This window comes from Cibotium barometz, chromosome 39 (genome assembly GCF_041138505.1).
Source record: "Cibotium barometz isolate CiBa-2024 chromosome 39, ASM4113850v1, whole genome shotgun sequence".
In the NCBI taxonomy this organism is placed as follows: domain Eukaryota; kingdom Viridiplantae; phylum Streptophyta; class Polypodiopsida; order Cyatheales; family Cibotiaceae; genus Cibotium; species Cibotium barometz.
This window is the reverse complement of record NC_141084.1, coordinates 16,156,637-16,178,055: the sequence shown is the minus strand read 5'-3', so window position 1 is coordinate 16,178,055 and position 21,419 is coordinate 16,156,637. Positions and strand designations below refer to the sequence as shown.

Genomic DNA, 21,419 nt, shown 5'->3' with positions numbered 1-21,419 from the left:
CCTACATGCTCTCTTGCAAATTGTTTCTACCATATGTTGGTGGAACAATAGAGAGAAGATGGTACGGAACATGGGCACTTGAGAGGGTAGTGTGAGTTGCAAATCTTCACTGACAACCATATTGTTTGCAATATTGTATTCATATGCATTGGTGTGGAAATCTCGTCAGAAATCCCCATTACACTGTACTTCATTCTCCCAAGATCAATAAACATTATTTGAGCGAGGGGCCAGCCGTTCGAGCCCATTGTGCATCTCTTGTCTATTCAACAAATTGCATTTTGTATTGTGCTTGTTGTCCATTAAATCTTGGTGTATTCAAGTATATTGATTAGCATTGTGTTCAACCAAACATTACACACCGACTGGTGGCATTGTGTTCAACCAAACATTACACACCGACTGGTGGAATTTCACTTATTACTACAAGAAGGCTAGGAGCTACACAATTCCAAGAAAAGAAGGCAATGATCTCCAAGATATTGTAAGTCTTTACAATGAGTAAACACGGTGCTAGTGAGCATATAGTGAAAAGGGTTCTACCACGGCAATTCCACACTGTCAATCAAAAATAACAGGGCTAGAAACAAGGGAGGCTAATGCAGAGGGTGACGGCATGCAAAAACTATGACCGCCTGAAAACTGCCATGTAGAGATTCTAAAAAGTGGTTGAATTTCCTTATACGCTAGATTGACTGACTGATAGCAAACGTAGTCCTTGAGGATGAAACACAAAAATTTATTAAGCAAGATAATGATACTGATACTGAGACTACTGCGAACAGCTATTCACAGATGACTTTGTTCATGAGCAGTGCCAAGATCACATAGCCTTGTGGCAAACAAAATTATTGACATCCAATAAGAGACCTTTATGACAATCTATGCAAGCACATACGCTTGTTCACGAGGATACAAGCACATACTCCAACCTAAGATTACCCACTATCACAAAAAAATAGAGAACTCACATCCATGTTCTCATTAACTCCTGTATCTTTTGGATATGTATACTGTAAATCATAAGTTCCACTCTGACTAGCAGCCCAAACCTGCAAATAAAGAGAACCCGTTTGAATATTGATTCACTCAAGGCCCAATCAGCTCAAAACAACAAAAAAAATATCTTACTTTCACAGTTCCATCTAGAGAGCCAGAAAGAAGGTATTGATTCCAGCAAAGAAGTCCCATGACAACATTTGAATGCCCTTGCAATGTTTGTACACAAAGTCCTGTACTTAAATCCCAGACCTATAGCAGAAAGATTCACAATCAGAACACCACGCAATCAGAAGCTCACCTGCAGAACTTCACCCAAAACGCTTGAAAGTGCACCCGCATAAACTTACCTTAACTGTATTATCCATCGAGCCAGAGTACAGCCTTCCTTCTGCGGCCTCAAGTGTAACAACTGCTCCAGTGTGGCCCCAAAGACTAGCTGCAGGCTGAAACATACTGTTAACAGTGTTGAATTTCCAAGCTAATATGTTTCCATCCTGCCATATCGATCACATAAAGTTTAAGTTGGTCTTTGATCATGAAAGTCTTCTCCAAACAATGTCAGCCTAATTCTCAAAAGCATAGTGAAATTTCACTCATGTCAACAAAATTCCACATGTCTTCGCCATGAATTGAGATCAAAGCACTACCATCTCTGTGTCATGGTGGCCACGGCAAGCTTACATGCAGCAAACTCATGGACCTTAAGCCAGGAGCAGCATTGAAGAATGAAATGATGATGCTAGATGATGAAATGCACTTCTGTTTCTAAACAACTTTTCAAAGCTAATAGACAAAAAGTCTTTCAATTGCACTAGCCAAGGTCCACAATTCATTACCTACTTCTCCAACAATTGTTTTTCAAGACTGGCATTTCAAAAGGGAGAGAATGAACCTGGGCACCAGCCAGTAGCATATCATTAAAGACCGCCAATGCATGCACTTGTCCTTTTGGCCCCTCTAACCTTTGTTCTGAATTTGTCTGGAGATTCAATGCCTGCAAAAATATACATGTAAAATATTTGCTACGGCCAAGGGTACTAGAGAAAAGCATTTTGAAGCAGTGTTCTTTAAGCATATCACAGATTTACATAAACCTCATACCTTCACTTCATAAGGAAGGCCTATAAAAAGCCAGCCCGATTCTGCAAGCAGGCATCCTACATCACCTCCCATGGGCACTACATTGGTACACTGGTGCAAAGAGAAAGCTAAACTTTTGAGTAAAATGCATTGCTTGGCAAGAAAGGGAAATAATATCTCTCTCTCTCTCTCTCTCTCTCTCTCTCTCTCTCTCTCTCTCTCACACACACACACAGCTTAGAAATCCTAGGCAATCCACGCTTCTAAAAAGCACTAAGCTTTGGATACCTAAAGAGTTCACACCAATGCAGCTCAAGCAAAAAGAAATGGAATTAGAGAAGGTGAGAGCAGCACATGGGCAAGAAAATGGGCAATCCTCCATCAAGGAAGGGCTTTTGTCCAAGACTTTCGCACCACCAAATGAGCAGAGTCCAGAAAGGGACCCAGACTTTTGGCCACCAGCCTAGTGACAATCTCAATTAGGTTTTCATTTTTTCTTGTTTTGTAAGCCTCAGGGTTCTTGATGGACCCTCGGTCCTTACCTGATGTAATGTGCATGTATTGGCCCATAGGCCATATATGGCCTCCCATGCACGTGGAGCTAGACAGATCTGCATTGCATTCTTGTATACCCTACGCATATAGGTTGCATACTAAGCCTCTAGCAGTAGTGCTCCATCCATCACACCCCCCCACTAGCTCAGTACTTTCATAGTTTATTTCATGTTCATTTTGTCCTTTTTTTCTGGACATCCAGAGGACATTGACAGTTGTATATTGATTTGTCTCATAGGTCGAGTTCGGCCTCTAGTAGACATTAATACAGCTTTCTCTCTCTCTCTCTCTCTCTCGCTCTCTCGCTCTCTCTCTCTCTCTCTCTCTCTCTCAGATGTCACATGGTTGTAACTTTGGTCTCATAGGTCACTTTGGCCTTTTGAAGACGTTAATATAACATTTCATTTCATTTCATTTCTCTCTCTCTCTCTCTCTCTCTCTCTCTCTCTCTCTCTCTCCATCGAGCTACCTTTCCACGTAACATAGCTGAGGGAGACCTCTCGGCCATACTCATTAACCCCATGCTTGATATTTTGGAAAATGGTATACCATCTACTCGGAGCGGATGTTGCTCTCATGTTTCTATGTTCTTAGTATTCCATGATAAGTTTCCATGGACAGTTTTGTATCACCCCAGTGAGATAGCTATGTTTATGTTTTCTTTCTGTTTTATTTTCCATTCCATGATGAGATATGCCATGGACATTATTGTATCACTTTGGTCTCATAGGCTCATTGGGTCTTTAGTAGACGCTTAATATATCTTTCTTTCTTTCTTTCTATGACCACATTGTCACCATGTAGCATCGCATGGATATTTTTGCTTATGTAGTTAGTTTCACATGGTTTTTTCTTTTCCATGGGACGAGGTTGAAAGGCTAGAAAGGTATTCATCAAAGGGAGGTGCAACACGATGGAAAGGCAAGCAATGTAACAAAGAGAAGTCAGGAGGAGCAAACCGTGTGAGAGCACATCTATGCCATGTAAACAATGAAAAAGCACAAGCAATGTAACAAAGAGAAGTCAGGAGGAGCAAACCGTGTGAGAGCACATCTATGCCATGTAAACAATGAAAAAGCACAAGTGAACAAATGCCCAGGGACAACACCTGAAATGTGTAGAGAGCTTTTGGCAAAGTACCCAAGTGAAGAGGAGAAAGCATGTGCACGAAAGAAACCGGCAATTGATGCATCTTACTTCAGTAGACATGGGGAAGTTGTACACTTGGAAGATGGACAACAGTATGGAGGACTTGGGAGCTTTGCATTTTCCCAAGATTCGCAATCTATGGATGCAAGCTCCGGCAAGCAGCAAACCTTGGGAGCAACTTGGGATCCCCGCAAGAAAGAGAGGGTAGATGCAGCTGTTGCAAGGTTCTTTTATGATGATCATGTAGCATTCAATGTTGCCAGGTCTCCATATTTCATTGAAATGGTCCAAGAGATTGCACGGTATGGCCCAACATACAAGCCTCCTTCGTATGAGACACTATGCACCACCTTGTTGCAAAAGGAGAAAGCTGCAATTGAATGTGCCTTAGAGTCTGTGCATGAAAGTTGGGCAAAGAATGGTGTGTCACTTATTGCAGATGGCTGGAGTGACACTCGAAAAACGTCCATTCATGGCATGGTTGCTTATTCTCGAGGAAGAATGCAATTCATTTCCTCACATGATGCTTCTGGGACTGGAAAAACTCCAGATCAGCTTGTGGAAGTGTGGGCCAAAGGTATTGAGAAAGTTGGACCAGAGAATGTTATTCAGTTCTTAGCTGATGGTGAGGCAACAAATAGAGCAGCTGGTCTTAAGCTTGAAGACAGGTATCCGCATCATATCACATTTAGTCCATGCTTTGCTCATTGTTTGAGCAACTTATTGAAGGATGTTGGCAGCTTGCCATGGGTTGATCCACACATTCAAAAAGGCTATTAGATAATAAGCTTCATTCAAAACCATCAGTTTATTTTGAATGAATTCCGCAAGAGATCGCCCAAAAAGGATCTCTTGAAGTACTCAGAGACACGTTTTGGTTATAACTTTCTCATGATGAAGAGGTTATCCAAAGTGCACTTGCCGTTGAAGCAGTTGGTTGTATGCAATGAGTGATTGGGATGGGCTCTTTCTCGGTCAAGAGCCGGCATAGGGGTTGCAAGAACCATACAAGACTTCACATTTTGGGATGAAGTCAACACTATCAATGCTATGATGAAGCCGATCATGCGCTTGATGCGGATTGCACATGGACGGGGGCCATGCATTGGCAAGGTTTATGAGGGGGCTGACCGAATGATCAAGAAAATAGGGGAAATGGGCTTGTCTGATGAGAAATATGCAGAGGTTCGAGAATTATGTGAAGCACGATGGAATGGTTATCATTCTCCTATGCATGCTGCTGCGTATGTCTTGGATCCCGAGTTCCAAGGATGTGGACAAGAGGCCGATGGTGAGGTGATGGATGGTTGGGAGACAGTGCTTTCTAGGCAGGTTCGTGATGCAGATAAACGAAGGTTGGTGAATGACCAACTTGGATTTTATCGCAGCAAGTTGGGAAGGTTTGGATCGGCTGATGCACAGAGAGAGAGGTTTAAGATAGAAGCTGCTTTATGGTGGGAGGATTATGGGGCTCGTACACCACAGCTTCAATCATTAGCAGTAAGGATCTTGTCTCAAGGTGCAAGCTCCTCTCCGATTGAGCAACTATGGAGTGTGTTCGGCCATGTTGCATCCAAGAAGAGGAACAAATTTGGGACAAAACAAGTCAATGACTTGATTTTTGTAAGTGCTAATTTGCGCTTGCTTGGTGATATGGCTTCTCCCAAACCAGAGAAGTTTATATTGCTTGATGAGGAGTCCTCGGATGATGAGGAGACACATGGACTTGCAGATCCTGGTCAGGATGGGGTTGAAGATTTGGATGCTGCAGATGTTGGTCTTGATGATATGGGTTTCTTGGATGACATAGATGATAGTCTCCTTGATGGCATCACTAGCAGTAGCCATGCATGATATCTCCTCACTATTTGCATGTCACCTTGAGGCTTGGACTCTAGACTTGGGTTGTCTCTTTTATCTAGGACGTGGGCCACATTTTGTGCTTTTTGTCACTTATGTCATGTATGATGTGGGCTAATTTATTTCGACTTGTGATTTTTGTTCAGTGTTAGTATCTAGCCATGCAAATTGTGGTGCACTAGACTTTAGTGTTTCTCTGATTTGGTTATATAAATGAGCATTGTATGTTAAGAATTATTGTCATTTCTAGGAATTATCTAGGTCGTTCCTTATTTCCGTTCCCCCTCGTTCCCGTTCCCGTTCCGTTGCTACTATGGTACGGACATGTACGGACTGAAATTTCAAAACCCTAAAATTGTTCAAAAAAACCTTAAAAACTGCTTTTTGGAGTTTTTTATCGCCCGAAAACCATTAAAACAAGTTTTATATCAGTTTTCTTGTCAGAAAAAGCTTTTCCAAGGTTTTCTTCACCGACAAGGCTATACGAGTTCTGGACATTATTCATGAGATGAGCGAGTGGATTTAGAACTTGGACTTGAACTTGGAACTTAGACATATAGCTTGGACATGGATCTGGACTTGGACTTGATCTAGACTTGGTTTTGGATTTGATTTGGACTTGGCTTCATTGGATTTGGATTTGGATATTGGATTTGATACTAGCCCGATGAGAGATACTTGTGGGTCATCCCCGTGGTGTGCATAGCATCAAAGATATCGTGCCTCGACATCGACTTGGATATCGTGCATCGGCATATCTGTCTGTTTTGTATTCATTGATTGTATTGATCCTGGCCAGCGTGCCCGTGGATTGTTCCTGAATAAACCCCCGAAAGGGGGTGGGGCCTGTTCCCCGCTCAATGTGGTGTACTTTGTAAGATCCCTATTCCCTTCTCTCTCCCCTCTCTCTCTATATCTTTATCTCTTGGACACGTGGTTGAGTCTGTCACTACACACCCCGCTAGGCTCTCTCTCTCTCTCTCTCTCTCTCTCTCTCTCTCTCTCTCTCTCACACACAGGCGCAGAGGAACACACACACACAAGGCCACAAGGAATTATTCAACCTTAGACCACATCTTCGGCCACAGGGCAAGCAAAGGATCTCCTGCTGCTTTGTTGTCACATGCACAAGCTGTACAAGGATTCCATGTCGACATAATTGGACAAGTACACCCACAATTACCCTTCGGATGAGCACTTTGCAAGATGTGTGCCCTTGTCCAGGGACAGTCTCCAGCTGCCATCTACATCTAGGTATAGGAGGTATCCGAGACATGCGATGTCTCACATACATTACGCTACCCACATAAGTTATCCATTGTACAAATGTCCATGGTGCTTATTAGAGGTGAAGAGCTAGGTGCAGGACAGAGTCAGGTGAATGTCTGAATAGTGTTACAGAGTGTAGGACTGCATAGTCAATGTTCAGGCACCCATATGGAGACAAGAAACAGGCATTTGAAGGCACCAGGCAGGGCTGAACTGTGCATAGGCACTGTGGACCAGTTATAGGCAGCCCAAGTGAACTTCCAAGCTCCCATGTCGAGGGAACGGCAGGCCGACCAGCATGGTATGGAAAAATGCATCAAAACAAGGTACTTATATTTGTTTTCCCTTTTTTGCAAGTTGTGGAGCCCTTTGGGCTGGCCGACCAGCAGCAGTTGACCTCCAGCTGGCAAAAGTGACACATGGGCAATTTTGCACATGATCACGAGGGCTGAACGTTGGACTTCTGCTGATTTGGGACAGCTTTTTGGTGATCTTTTTGCTTGCTCCTCTTTCTCCAATATCTCAAGATGGGTTGAAGAATGCCCAAATGCCAGTGTTTCTGCACCATAAGGGTCTTCAAGGTCAAGTTCTGCTCAAGAAGCTTTTTCTGTGTGTAATTTTCTTGTCCCTGTGCAATGGAACCGGCCCACAATGAGCCCTGCATGTGCGTTTTTCCCCTCTGCCATTGGGGCGGCACTCCTTGTGCCTAGATGGCCTGTCCTACCCTTCCTCCTCACGTTTTTGGGTTGCGTGAGGGCTGTGTCCACTGGACTACCAGTGTTTTTGGCCCGCAGATCTACCCACTACCTTGGTGACTCTTCCTTGGGTTGTGGTGACCTGCTACTTCAATACAGCATAACTGTGACCTCTCCAACGTTCAGCATTCAGCCCTCTCGAGTTCTCCAGGCATTGGCCCCAACACGGTTCAACAGCCCAATGTCCAATTATATGCCAGGAGTCTGGCCAAATCAGCGAACACAAGTCTACAACACATTTGAGGCATCAGCAAATCAGCCCATTGGTAAGATCTATCTAGCACATTGAATAATTCAGCAATATAAGTAAATACACTACTTGCAGTGCGGGCCCTTCAAGGGGTAATTGGGACCCAGTCGGGTGTTGCTATTGTTGTTCCTTCACTCCAATGGTGCTAGGAACCTCCTCAGATAGTCCTCCCAGAGGCATCTCACTTACCAATAACTAACTCATATAAGGCAATGATAGCCCATATCATGTCGGACGAGAACCCCAAATGTTGTAAGCATTGTAGCAAACGGGCCCGAGGCACTGTATCAAAAGCTTTGCGGAAGTCCACAAAGCAACAGTATAATCGGTGGGCCATCTGCCTTGGCCTGCTCAATGATAGCTCGAAGCATCGATATGTGATCCATCGTGGAGAAGGTCCTCCTGAATCTTGCCTGCGCCGGTGCCCTATATCCCTCTCTCTCTCTCTCTCTCTCTCTCTCTCTCTGCCAATGTGCTGAGCTTAAACTCAAGTATAGATCCATAGAGTTTTGCCAAGATATTGCCGATCATGATGGTTCTGTAGTTATTAGGATCCATGGGGTCTCCCACCTTAAGGATAGGCATGATGACCACGTGGTTGGGGGGGCGGAGGGGTGGGGTGGGGGTGGGGGGGTGGGGGAAGCCCTCTGCGAGGGCCCTATTAAACATATGGGCTAGGACGGGTGCGAGGGTGTCGCCTGCATAAGAGAGGTGCTCAGCCATAAGCCCCTCGTGATAAAGCAAATGGGACGTCCCATTTGTCTTATTGACATGTTGCCCAAACTTTTGCAAGTTCGATGCCTTTTTGCTTCAGCTGTGGTGATTTTTGTTGGGGTGAGCTCATCTGCAATCCATGCTTCGGTACCCTTGCAGTTTAAAGATATCCATTTTGATTGATTTGGTGTCAAAGGTGACAGTGATGTGATTGCCAGTTGGGTATTGTTGGGGTTGTGTGAAACAAATTGTAGAGGGTACCCGAATCCTCGTGCTTCCGATTTCTGGGTTACCCATGGATTCGGTTTTTGAGGGCTAGTGTGTCTCGATGTTTTTGCTCCTTCAGTTGGGTTGTGATTGTCCTTCCACTCCCTTTGAAATTGATGTAACCTGGATCTTGACCTCCTGCTTGAGGATTGCCATGGTTTCAGTAATGGTGCTCCCCACCTACTTGGCCTGGAGAGGACAAACTTTACATGTGTCGCTGCAGTGTCCTTGTGGTTGCGGATTCCCATGTTGTGAGAAGATCTTCGAACTCTCAAAGGCGCTCCTTCAAAGATATATTTTCTTGTAGAGAGCAAGCTGTTGCTAGAGGTACTTCATCCACTCGTTTTGATGAGTAGCCGAAAGTTTCCTTTTGGCCCACAAATGTGAGCCTCTTCTTGCCTTTGCCCATGGCTGGCCTTGCAATCCATGTGGCCCTTCTCTACCAAGTTGGTTGCACTGGTGATGAGGCCCAAGAACTTCTAGGGACTGCACTAGGGTACTTGTGCTTGAGGTATAGAAACTGCCTCTTATAAGACCTTAGGTATGTTTGAACTCACCTGAAGGTTACAACTTAGGATGCAGCTGGACAAGCTTCAGAGGTCGGCTTCAATGGCATCAAAAGGGTAGAGTCAGGAGATCAGCTTCAATGGTGTGAGCGTCAGTAGTGCCTCTATGTCTGTGTGCAAGCTGACAGCTTCAGGGCATCAACAAGGGCGACTATGTTGGACTGGGGAGGGGAGGCGCCGTGGCTGGAGGCTAATCCCCCACACCCAATGACGGGCTGCACGAGGTGGGTAGACAAAGCTATATTAAACATTTACAAAAAGACCCAAAGGGTCTATGAGACCAATGTATTACTATAACATGCGGAAGCTTAGAGACAGGATTATACTTTGATAAGGAATATTCAGCACCTTGGTTCTTGACGATTGCACGATGTAGCGAAGATAAGTGTGCAAGAGAGTGATAGAAAGAGTAAGAGAGAAGAACAAAGACCAGTACAACCAATTGGGTCCCAAATACCCTCTGAAGGCCCCCCACCAAGGACTGGTGTATTAGCTTTATCGAATGATGGAAAAGACTGACTTCTTGGAGATCTTCTTCGGCTGCAAACCTGCAGCCTGAAGATGACCTAATTCTGACCTTCAAGTTCACCTTTTGCTTCAGACTTCCCTTCGTTGTCCTGGCCCTTGTTTAAGTACTTCAGCACTCGTGAATAATGTGATGTTTAGACCATTTTCCAACCTATGTTTATATAGGGAAAATAGGTGCTGGTCGGTTTGCTACAAGCCCGTTAGCCTGTTCCATGAAGCTCCACGACAGGAGCTGGCCGACTGTGGTCTGGCCCTTCCCATGGGCTGGCCGACCAAGGTCCTAGCCCCTATGGGTTGGCCGCTTGCTGCCCAGGCCCCTAGGCCTGAAAGACTAGCTGCCCAGCTCTTCCATGGGCTGGTTTGCTTCGCCATGGCGCCTCCTTGGCCCCTAGGGTGTCCCACAAGGGCTGCCCACCTTGTAGGCAAGGCCTTAAGGCTTTTTGGGGTGGCCCACAGGACTGCCCCTTTGCCTGAGTGCCCTAGTATGTATGCTACAAGACCTCAAAACCTATGACTGAGGTCCCAACCAGAGCCAGATACACCTCTACATCATTCCAGAGGGTGGCTCATAGTACACACTGACACTGCTCCATGTGCAGGACATGCACACTTGACCAAGACCATGTATGGGACTTGTACACCTGACCCCGACGCTTCGAGTGGAACCCTGGCTCACTTGTCCCGGACTAGGGCTCACAAGGGGCCAATTACCACTCCAAGTCATGGACCTACTATACAGATATGTCCACATGGCATCCAAGTGCGAGATGCACATGACATCTGTCACCAACCTGGACATTTCCAGGTCTGAAAGGGGTTTGGTGGACTCCAAGATGTTTAAATATTTGGAAAGTACAAGCTTTGGGAATGGGGGATTATCCTAGAATACAAAGGACCACACTCCTAAAATTTAGGAGAGTTGCTATTTTTGGCCCGACTCCGATGGAAATTCTGTTCGCGTCATTACATCTGGAATTGAGGAGATACCAAGAGTTGGCAAAGTGCCTATGACAGAATGTCTACCAGTTGGGATATTTTTAGAGATAAAGTTTATGGAAGGACCCATCTCTTCGATTGGGACATGTGGCAAGAAAGTGGACCAAAGTGAGACAAGTGGCCTGACACTTGTTAGAAAGTGGATCAAAGTGAGACAAGTGGCCTCACACTTGTCACTTCAACTATTGTGTGGCTCTCCACTTGTCATTGTAGCCTTCTCCTGCCATTTTAGCTCATGGGAGGCCCAAATCTATAAATTGGAGCCCTCTCTCTTCATTAATAGAGGCTCTCTTGCTGCACACTAGCCTCTACCACCGTTACAGGCTGCCTACTCTCTTTCTCTCTCTCTTGAAGGCTGCCCATGAAGAATACCGGCTGTTGGGGACTGTTTTGCAGACTTCCATCGCGAAGAAATACTTAAGGCAAGAGTATTTAATCATTTATTATGATTTCTAGCCATTGTACTTGTTGCACCAGCATTTGTACTTGCTGTACCTGCTGTACCAGCCACCGTACCGGCTGTACCAACCTCTGTACCTGCTGTACCAACCACCGTACCGACTATACCAGCCACTATACCTGCTGTACTAGTCATTGTACCTACTGTACCAGCATTTGTACTTACTATACCTGCTGTACCAGCCACCGTACCAGCTGTACCAGCCACCGTACCGACTGTACCAACCATTGTACCTGCTGTACCATCTGAATGGAGAGTTGTACTTGTTGTACCCTTTCTATTGCATGAAGACCCGTGGTTTTTGGGGAAGAATCAGTACCCACACGGAGGTATATGGATTATATTGTTGGCTCGGCATTTCTACAGCCTATGTTCCGGCTTGGTAGCCTTGTGTTGGGCTGTGTTATGGCATTTGTATAGGGATAATCCGGCATCTCCCGTGGGGAGAGTAAGGCCCTCAAAGCTTGTACATGATATTATTCTCCTTGGGTAATAAAATACTCCAAGGGGGGGATCGGCCCATTCCGGCCTCTATGCGGTGTCACACGTGCAAGCTCCATTTTCAGCATTTGTGGATGTTTTGTCCAGCTTTATGTTTTATGCAAAGTGATGATGGATATGTGTTAAGGCTGTGGCCATGTTTAAATGTTTTAATATGCATTGATGGTATCAACAAGTGTGTCAAAGGCCCTAGTCCCCCGGGCACCCGCCGCGAGTTGCATTGGTATCAGAGCATATGCTTTCTTGGAAGCGGAGGCTTCCTTCTATCAATAAGGAAGAGAAAAGATCTCAAGTGGGGACCACACTTACCATCATTGCTGTTAAGCATGGCCAGCCGCTTCATAGCTTATGAAGCAAGAGCATGAGCAGTAGACAGCTTGTTGATCTAAGGATTTATGAATTCACAGAATTTTATCGTGGAGTGTGAAGTTGGCTTTATGTGCACATGTTTAGCACTCTTTCCATATGGATATTGTGGATTATATTATCAAGCTTACAGGCAAGCTATATGGAGATATATCTCAGGATATCTTAAGGATATGGTGACGAGATATTTCTTTTGGCTTCATGACCAACCTGGCAAAGAAAAGCTAAGTATACTTTGAGTTTGCAAAGTTGGTGCTTTTGCTATTTACTATGAAGTGTTCTTGATGTTCACTAACCCTTGTATAGCTATGCAAGGAGAAAGGTGTTGTTGTTTGCCTTGAGATGGTTTCAGGGAAACATTGTTTATGGCTCCCTTTTTATTGGGATGGATTATATCTATGGAGATTTCTTTCTTGGACGAGATTTATATACATATTGGGCTTCACAAGCAATTTCTATGGACGAATCTGTCCAAGTTTATAGAGAAGAAATCTTTGGATATCTCATGGATATGATGCTTTTATGGATAAAGTCCACCTCTACTCCAAGGTGTGTGGTTAGCACGGAATACGTGGTAAGAGTTATGGTATACAAGGATTATGGTATACAGGTCTATGGATTCCTAGACTTCTTTTCTAGGGATTTGGATCCATCCTCAGGTTTATGGATTATGTTTATGGCTCCCTTTTACTGGGATGGATTATTCTTTTTGGCTCCCTTTATTTGGGATGCACTGGACTTATGAAACTCATGATTCACATACCCTGTGTAGTGTTCTCTTGTCCTACGTACTCTCTTGAAGATTGTTTCTACCATGTGAGGGTGGAACAATAGAGAGCAGATGGAAGGGAACATGGGCACTTCAAAGGGTAGTGACAAGCACAACATACCCTGTGTAGTATTCTCTTGTCCTACGTGCTCTCTTGAAGATTGTTTCTACCATGTGTGGGTGGAACAATAGAGAGCAGATGGAAGGAAACATGGGCACTTGAGAGGGTAGTGTGAGTTGGTGGCCGAAATGCCTACAAACTATTGGTGGCCGAAATGCCTATAAACTATGTGTAGCAGAAATGCTTATGGAACACCAGGTTATCTATGCCTGCGAGTGATTGTTTTATTTTGTTACTTGAGCCCACCTCTCATCCAAGGTGTGTGGTCAGAGTACCAACACAGAGTGCAAGTGGTAAAGTGGACATGACGGGACTTATGTCTATGCCAAGGGTCATGTGGACCGATGTCTTGTTGGCAGGAGACTTATTTTGTCTCGCCCATTTACTTGGAACATGGATTATGATATCTGGACTTATGGGACTGATTTGTCTCGCCCATTTATCTTGGGACATGATTATGATATCTGGACTTATGGGACTGTTTTTGTCTCACCCATTTATCTTGGGACATGATTATGATATCTGGACTTATGGGACTGTTTTTGTCTCACCCATTTATCTTGGGACATGATTTTGATATTGGTATTATGGAGACTTATTTAGTCTCGCCCATTTCTTTGGGACATGATTATATCTTGAATATATGGCTTAAAGCTTAAAGTTGCGGACAACTTTGAAGAAGTTGGGGAGGATGTCACCAGCCTGGACATTTCCCAGTCTGAAAGGGGTTTGGTGGACTCCAGGATGTTTAAATATTTGGAAAGTACAAGCTTTGGGAATGGGGGATTATCCTAGAATACAAAGGACCACACTCCTAAAATTTAGGAGAGTTGCTATTTTTGGCCCGACTCCGATGGAAATTCTGTTCGCGTCATTACATCTGGAATTGAGGAGATACCAAGAGTTGGCAAAGTGCCTATGACAGAATGTCTACCAGTTGGGATATTTTTAGAGATAAAGTTTATGGAAGGACCCATCTCTTAGATTGGGACATGTGGCAAGAGTGGACCAAAGTGAGACAAGCGGCCTGACATTTGTTAGAAAGTGGATCAAAGTGAGACAAGTGGCCTCACACTTGTCACTTCAACTATTGTGTGGCTCTCCACTTGTCATTGTAGCCTTCTCCTGCCATTTTAGCTCATGGGAGGCCCAAATCTATAAATTGGAGCCCTCTCTCTTCATTAATAGAGGCTCTCTTGCTGCACACTAGCCTCTACCACCGTTATAGGCTGCCTACTCTCTTTCTCTCTCTCTTGAAGGCTGCCCATGAAGAATACCGACTGTTGGGGACTGTTTTGGAGACTTCCATCGCGAAGAAATACTTAAGGCAAGAGTATTTAATCATTTATTATGATTTCTAGCCATTGTACTTGTTGCACCAGCATTTGTACTTGTTGTACCTGCTGTACCAGCCACCGTACCGACTGTACCAACCACCGTACCGACTGTACCAGCCATTGTACCTGCTGTACTAGTCATTGTACCTACTGTACCAGCATTTGTACTTGCTGTACCTGCTGTACCAGCCACCGTACCAACTGTACCAACCACTGTACCGACTGTACCAACCATTGTACCTGCTGTACCGTTTGAATGGAGAGTTGTACTTGCTGTACCCTTTCTATTGCACGAAGACCCGTGGTTTTTGGGAAAGAATCAGTACCCACACGGAGGTATATGGATTATATTGTTGGCTCGGCATTTCTACAGCCTATGTTCCGGCTTGGTAGCCTTGTGTTGGGCTGTGTTATGGCATTTGTATAGGGATAATCCGGCATCTCCCATGGGGAGAGTAAGGCCCTCAAAGCTTGTACATGATATTATTCTCCTTGGGTAATAAAATACTCCAAGGGGGGGGGGGGGGGGGGGGGTCGCCCCATTCCGGCCTCTATGCGGTGTCACACGTGCAAGCTCCATTTTCAGCATTTGTGGATGTTTTGTCCTGCTTTATGTTTTATGCAAAGTGATGATGGATATGTGTTAAGGCTGTGGCCATGTTTAAATGTTTTAATATGCATCGATGGTATCAACAAGTGTGTCAAAGGCCCTAGTCCCCCGGGCACCCGCCGCGAGTTGCAACATCTCCTTCTGCTTAACTTGATGGAAGTTGCAAAGCCTCCAAATAGTCTGTTAATAATGGGATACTCTTCGAAGAAATTCCTGTCAAGCCACACTGCTTCATGTGTCCCTCGGTCTTGAAACTTCGTGAGGACCCGTCTTTCTCTTCGGCCAGAGCCGTGCTTGAAACCATTTAAGAGAATCTATTCTGGAACCATAACTTCAACTTCGTCCCCTGTGTCTAGTTCATGTTCATCGTGTACAATGGAGAGAAGAGGTCCTATAGAAGGCTTCAACCAACTAACATGGAACACATCATGCATGGTCCAACGGGGAGGTAGCTTCAGCTTTATAGAAATCTCACTGATCTTCTTTAGAATGGGAAAGGGTCCTGTTAACCATAGTCAAAGGAAACAGCCGTTTCAGTCCCTAGAAACGTATTTCTCCATTTCAGGACCCCATCCATTTCCATGGCCGTTTCTCATTTCCCAAGTGATATTGTCACAAGAAACGATTGTTTCCACCCCTAAAAACTCGTTTCCCCATTTTCATTCCTCGAACATTTCCGTTCTCGTTTCTTGTTTCTCCTTTCTCGTTTCTCATGACTATGATGTTAACCCTTGCCAGAGACCTCTACGGCATCATTGCCGACCACCACATCATTTTCACCACCTTTGGACCACAGGTGCCCGAATGTGTGGAATTCACTTGAAAACCATGTATTGTATATTTTACGCATGCGTTCGCCACTTGTATATTAAAGGTGCACCACGGGATTTTAGGTGGAGAGTAGTAGCTTTAGAATAGATTTTTACACTAGCTAGAGTGACCAAATGAGCCCGGGAACCACTCCCATGACTCATTCTTTTATGCTAATTCAATAGAGTGCTCTTCTTCTCTTTCTACTATCTTATGCTATTGCTTGCTTGTTTGCTTGCTTGTGTGAGCTCTTATGTGTGCTTGCCTGCTTGCATGTGAGAGTGAGTGTGAGAGAGTAAGCTGTGAAGAGGGTCGTGCTTCCTTTGGAGGGTGGCGGCAATGACAGCGGCAGGGTGCAGCTTTGGAGTACAGCTGCACGGCAACATTGTCTCCTACGAGAATCCAAGCAAAAGTATTCACGAGGTGGTGACACACCTTGCCCTTGCAATTGTAAGCTAGGTCATGGGGTATTGGCTTGTCGGTTGAGTTGCTTTATGCTTCCAAGTACGGTTGGGCAAAGCCTCATGACATTGGTTTGTTTCTGCACTCTTTCTATGGTACAAGGGCTTTCCATAAGTGATGCCGCTACTGGGGAATAGCCCCACTGCATAGCCACAATGCATTTTGAATGCATGTGTCCATATAGTTGGTTTCTGCTTTATTTTTGTTTTGTGTTTTTTTTCAAAAATAGTGGAAACGAAATTCTAAAAATTTGTCCATTTTGTTGCATTGTTGTTGAAATCTTAAGAAATTTATGTTCAATTTCTGCCATTTCTACATGCTTTGTAATTGTTGCATGTTTTTTAATTTCTGCATGTTTTTCAATTCCCGTAATTTTGCATTTTCAATGAGTTCTGTAATTTGTGCATTTAGGTTAACTCTACGAGTTCAATTTTTTATTTTATACATTTTTTATTTTTCTATATTTTTCAATTTTTAAAAGAAAAAAACAGTCAATTGAACATGAAATTGAAATAATCGGGTTAAATATACCATAAAATCGATTTCCTAGCATAGTATTTATCCCGATTTCGACTCCTTGTGTGAAGAAATTGGAATAAAAACAAAAATTGGGGAAGGATTTGCAATACCACAGAAATTTTTATGCTTTCTGCACATTCTGCGTTTTTGCATTAGTGTAATTAACGGAAGTTAATTAGGCTTAATCATCTCTCTAATATGGGACATCTTAACTAGTTGTCTGCATTTAATGTGTGCAAGCTTTTAGACCACTAGCCCAAAAAGTCCAAAAGCTTGTCAATACCCATTTTCAGGTAAGTTTTGAGTGGCTGGACACATTTAATGCGTGCAAGCCCAAGTCAAAGATTTCGGAAATACTCTTTTCCGGTGGGTAAACCGTAAACCAAAAACATAAAAAGTAAAAATCTAAGAAATTTAAAAAAAAAAGGTTTTAAAAAAATAAAAAAGATAAAAGATAAAAGATAAAAGGTTCGAGAGCAATAAAAAGCTCGTAGGTATAGAAATTTTTCGAAAAGTGCATGCATAATTTTGCCTAATATATGTTTTAGGCTGTTGCAATTGTGTGGATGCAACTTGTGTAACACCCGAAAAATTTGCATTTTTACATAGTTAAGGACCTTCCTTAACTATGGAAGCCAACGCCCATAGTGCTTGACTAACCCGAAAAAGTACCCTATTTTTTGTACCAAACGGGTTAAGAAATACCAGAAACGTGTTTAGCATTGTACAAGAACCTACACTAGGGACCAGTGATACTTCGTCAAATTTTCAGTCAATGGAAGAATCCCCAATCCCAAGAAGTGAGAACCCTAACCAAGCCTCACCATTCAATTCAGCTACTAGTCTTTTTGACCGCGTAGCTAGCTACCTCAGAGTTTAGGCCTCCACGGCTACCTCTGAACCAAATCTTACTACATACAGACCACATGATGAAGGAGTTGAGGTAAACTCCAAAGAGACACCTGGTGTACTCTCATATTTACAAGCAAGAAGCGTTCACGTTGATATCCCTGTCCATAAAGCTCCTGTTGCACCTGCTACAACTGTAACTATCGAACCATCCCTTACACAAGTACTATGCCTAACGGTAGGACATTAGAAGAAAATCAAGTAGTAGAGACTAATCCAAGCTACCAGAGCAAAGAAAGAAGAGACTTTACAAGTGGCACAGCAACGATTAGCAGTACAAACAACCTAGTATGCCCAAAACGAGTCCCAAGCCAGGACTACACAAGTACTACCCGATAGTCTCCTCTTCTCACAAATGATTAGGAGTATGATGCATCAACAGAGACTCTTGTGGATTTCACCAGAGACCAAGCTTATGGTGTTAGTTGGGAAGAGATTGTCGAATCAATATTTGGGGCCACAACAAAGGAGGAACGATTGCAGGGTATCTATGATTACATATATAGGATCATTCAACATGAAAGGATCCAAAGACCTATGGCGCAAGTCAAGACATCCGAAGCAAGAATGCCCACGATGAGCGAAATGGTAACACCTCCTGTGAGCCCAATAGATCTTACTTTTGTAGTATCACCCAGCTACACGATGGACCAAGCTCCAACTACTGCTATTGTTCCTCTAGGTTACACAGGACTCCAAGAATCTACAAGCACAGACTTCACATTCCGAGACCATAGTAGAGAGGTACCAATCCAAGATGCCTGTTAGCACAATTCCAAATTATGTGGTAATGGGTTCTAAACCACTCATAACAACACCACATGTGACCAACCATATTGCCCATTAGTTTCATGCCCTCGGTTACAACTATCGCAACCATAGTTGCAACAGTCCCTATAAAAATGGATATAGGGCCCAGGCCTAGTTAACACATCCATCTCATCGGCTAGAGCCGCAAAAGAAGAAACCTTCATCTAAGATCCTCGATTCCTTGCATCTTCCTCTACTTTGCCAATGCACCCTAGAGCAAGGGGGACATCCTCACAAATGACTAGACCAAGTGTGTCATTGGCTCATATGCCATCAGTACCTATGGAAATTCCTATACGACCCCCCACCTATAAAACTCATGTTACTCCTCCGTGATTCATGCCATTACGCTCGCCCGTAGCACCCTTCATACCATATGTTGCCCCTATTGTACCAATACCTCCAACAGCAATCCTTTCAACTAATCCAATAGCCTTTGCGCAAGCATTGGGGAGAGCTATGGCTGAAAGTATAGGAATAGTCACGAGAGATAACGGATGGAGTAGCTCTAGAAAGGCTGCACAAATCGTGAAGCTTACGCACAAGTTCAATGGAGAGGGCGATCCTAGAAGACACCTCGAGGTCTTTGATCAAGTTGGTGAGGCCTTAGGTGAGAGGAATGAGCTTGCAAAGACCAATGCATTTAGCTTTACACTAGATGGCAAGGCTGGTGATTGGTATCAGACTCTGAGAGTTGAAGATCGTCTAAACTTTACTGGGCTTCGAAGGTTATTCCTAAAGCAGTTTGTGCGTGACGGCTTTGTGGAGTGTGGCTTCACAATTGCACAAATTTGAGAGATAAAAAGATGAGTTAGTGAGAGATTTTATTAGTCGTCTTAAGCATTTGAACTCTCGTTGTGCTCTCCATGAGCGCTTTTCCAACAATCAACTGCTTGATTGATTTATCCACCACGAGCTTAAACATGAACATATCCATAATGGTTTGGTCATTAGAGGTATCACCACCTTGGAGGACATCACGGCTAATGCCATCCAACTAGAGGATAACTCGATGATAAAGGGAGTAACAGCTTCAAATTCTAAGTCTGTTACGTCAATAGCCAACAGTCGTAGCACCACCATTGCAAATCTATAGCTAAAGATAATACTTTAGTGGAAATGACTTGGATTGACTTCTCAAAAGCCCTCCAAGAGGAAATGAAGGCTACCAAAGCTTCGGACAATGCGCACATGTGTCCAAGGAGAGAGCTACATTGGTGTTCCATTCGCCGTCAAGGACATACCACTAGCGAATGCCCAATTTTAAGAGCTCATTACAATGGTAATTGTAGCCTTTGTGGGCACTATGGTCACGAAGCCCGAGATTGCCGAACACGGGCTATTGCAAATACAACGAGACCATAGCTAGCATTATCGGCACCGCAACAAACGCTAGCCCTCGGTCCTGTAACAAATCAAGCAATGGTTGAACATCCCACGCAACAACTCATATCAAAGGGCATGCACCCAATGTGCCATTACCTCCACCAGTCTTGGGACCGCAACCACCTCCACCAAGGGTGACACCTCTTAATCAAGTAAGCTTCGAGGAGCTAATTGATTACCAAGAATATGAGATGGATGTTGAACCCACCTCCCACCTCTCTGAGGACCCCACAAAGCTTCATCCTGACTATTATGTAGCGGATGGTAGAGGGGGAGTCAAGCCAGTTTACCAACTTGTTGCGAGACGACGAGGAGCCGGGACATTAACACCACAACTAGAAGAATGCCTCTTTAAATGTTACCATTGTCAAGGTCTCCATCGAGTTTCGGAATGCCCTCTAAAGTTTCCTCAACTCAACCAAGGGGTGCCATCAAACATGAGAGGCTACTTGTAACCGTTGTGGCATAGATCATTGGATTAAGGATTGTCCCAACAAGATTGTGGTGACGAGTGCGCGGACGGGACCCATCATCACACCCCTAAACATGATTGGGGTAAGTAATCAAACTCAAAGGAAGATCCTAAAAAATCTAGATCACACCTTTGAATGCTCTCACACCCCTAAACATGATTGGGGTAAGTAATCAATCGAGTGATGATATGTGGCCTCGATAGCAGAATCTAAGGAGGAGGAGAAAAACAGGAGAAAAAATCGGTTAAGAATGGAAAAATGAAGAAAACCAAAAAGACAAATCTTGGGACGCGTTAAGAGCCAGTCTTCATTAGGGACCTAGATGAGGACTTAGACTCCTTGGACACAAGGACTGATTCTGAACAGGGTTGGGAAATACCCTCCAAAACCAAGAGCACAAGGAAGGAGACCCCACGAGAATCTGTAATTCTAGAAATTAGATCACACATGACAAAACTTAGCTCTTATCTTAACCCTCATAGGAGATTGAGCAACTCTATGAATTTAGTGATTTAGTTACGAAAACATAAAAGGAGCTTAAACCAAAACCCAAGTAAGTGAGAGTCTCAGCTACTATAAACCTTGGTACCTTAACGTCTCCTCTACTGAGATTCCCAAACCTCTAGATGTGCCGAGTGTCATCATAAAAGAGACTAAGGCCTCAAGTTTGATCCCTCATTGGTTCAAGGAACAACGACCAATATAACATGTAGCCAGGGGCTTAAGTTCGTGAGCTCGTTCCCGCTAATCTCCTCCCCCCTTCTGCTATCTACACCTGTCCCCTCCCCCCCTTCGTTCGTAGCTCTGTCAGCCTTCCCCTCCCAACTCGTCATCCCCAGCTCTATCGGCCGCTCTCCCCCCTCCCCTCTGTCACGATTGTGACTCACTCTCTTAA

The 21,419-nt window shown here is 44.1% G+C and overlaps 1 protein-coding gene across 2 annotated transcripts in view; it reads right to left on the bottom strand.

Annotated features, from left to right (window-relative positions):
- LOC147615783 (zinc finger CCCH domain-containing protein 48-like) overlaps window positions 1-21,419 on the bottom strand; it is an 88,123-nt gene that overhangs the window by 14,396 nt on the left and 52,308 nt on the right. For both annotated transcript variants that reach the window (XM_086778386.1, XM_086778387.1), the window contains 5 exons: window positions 2,104-2,193; window positions 1,895-1,996; window positions 1,350-1,496; window positions 1,132-1,251; window positions 972-1,052 (listed from right to left, as the gene is read on the bottom strand). In XM_086778386.1, the coding sequence (XP_086634512.1) occupies window positions 972-1,052; window positions 1,132-1,251; window positions 1,350-1,496; window positions 1,895-1,996; window positions 2,104-2,193 (540 nt within the window). The remainder of the gene's footprint in view (window positions 1-971; window positions 1,053-1,131; window positions 1,252-1,349; window positions 1,497-1,894; window positions 1,997-2,103; window positions 2,194-21,419) is intronic.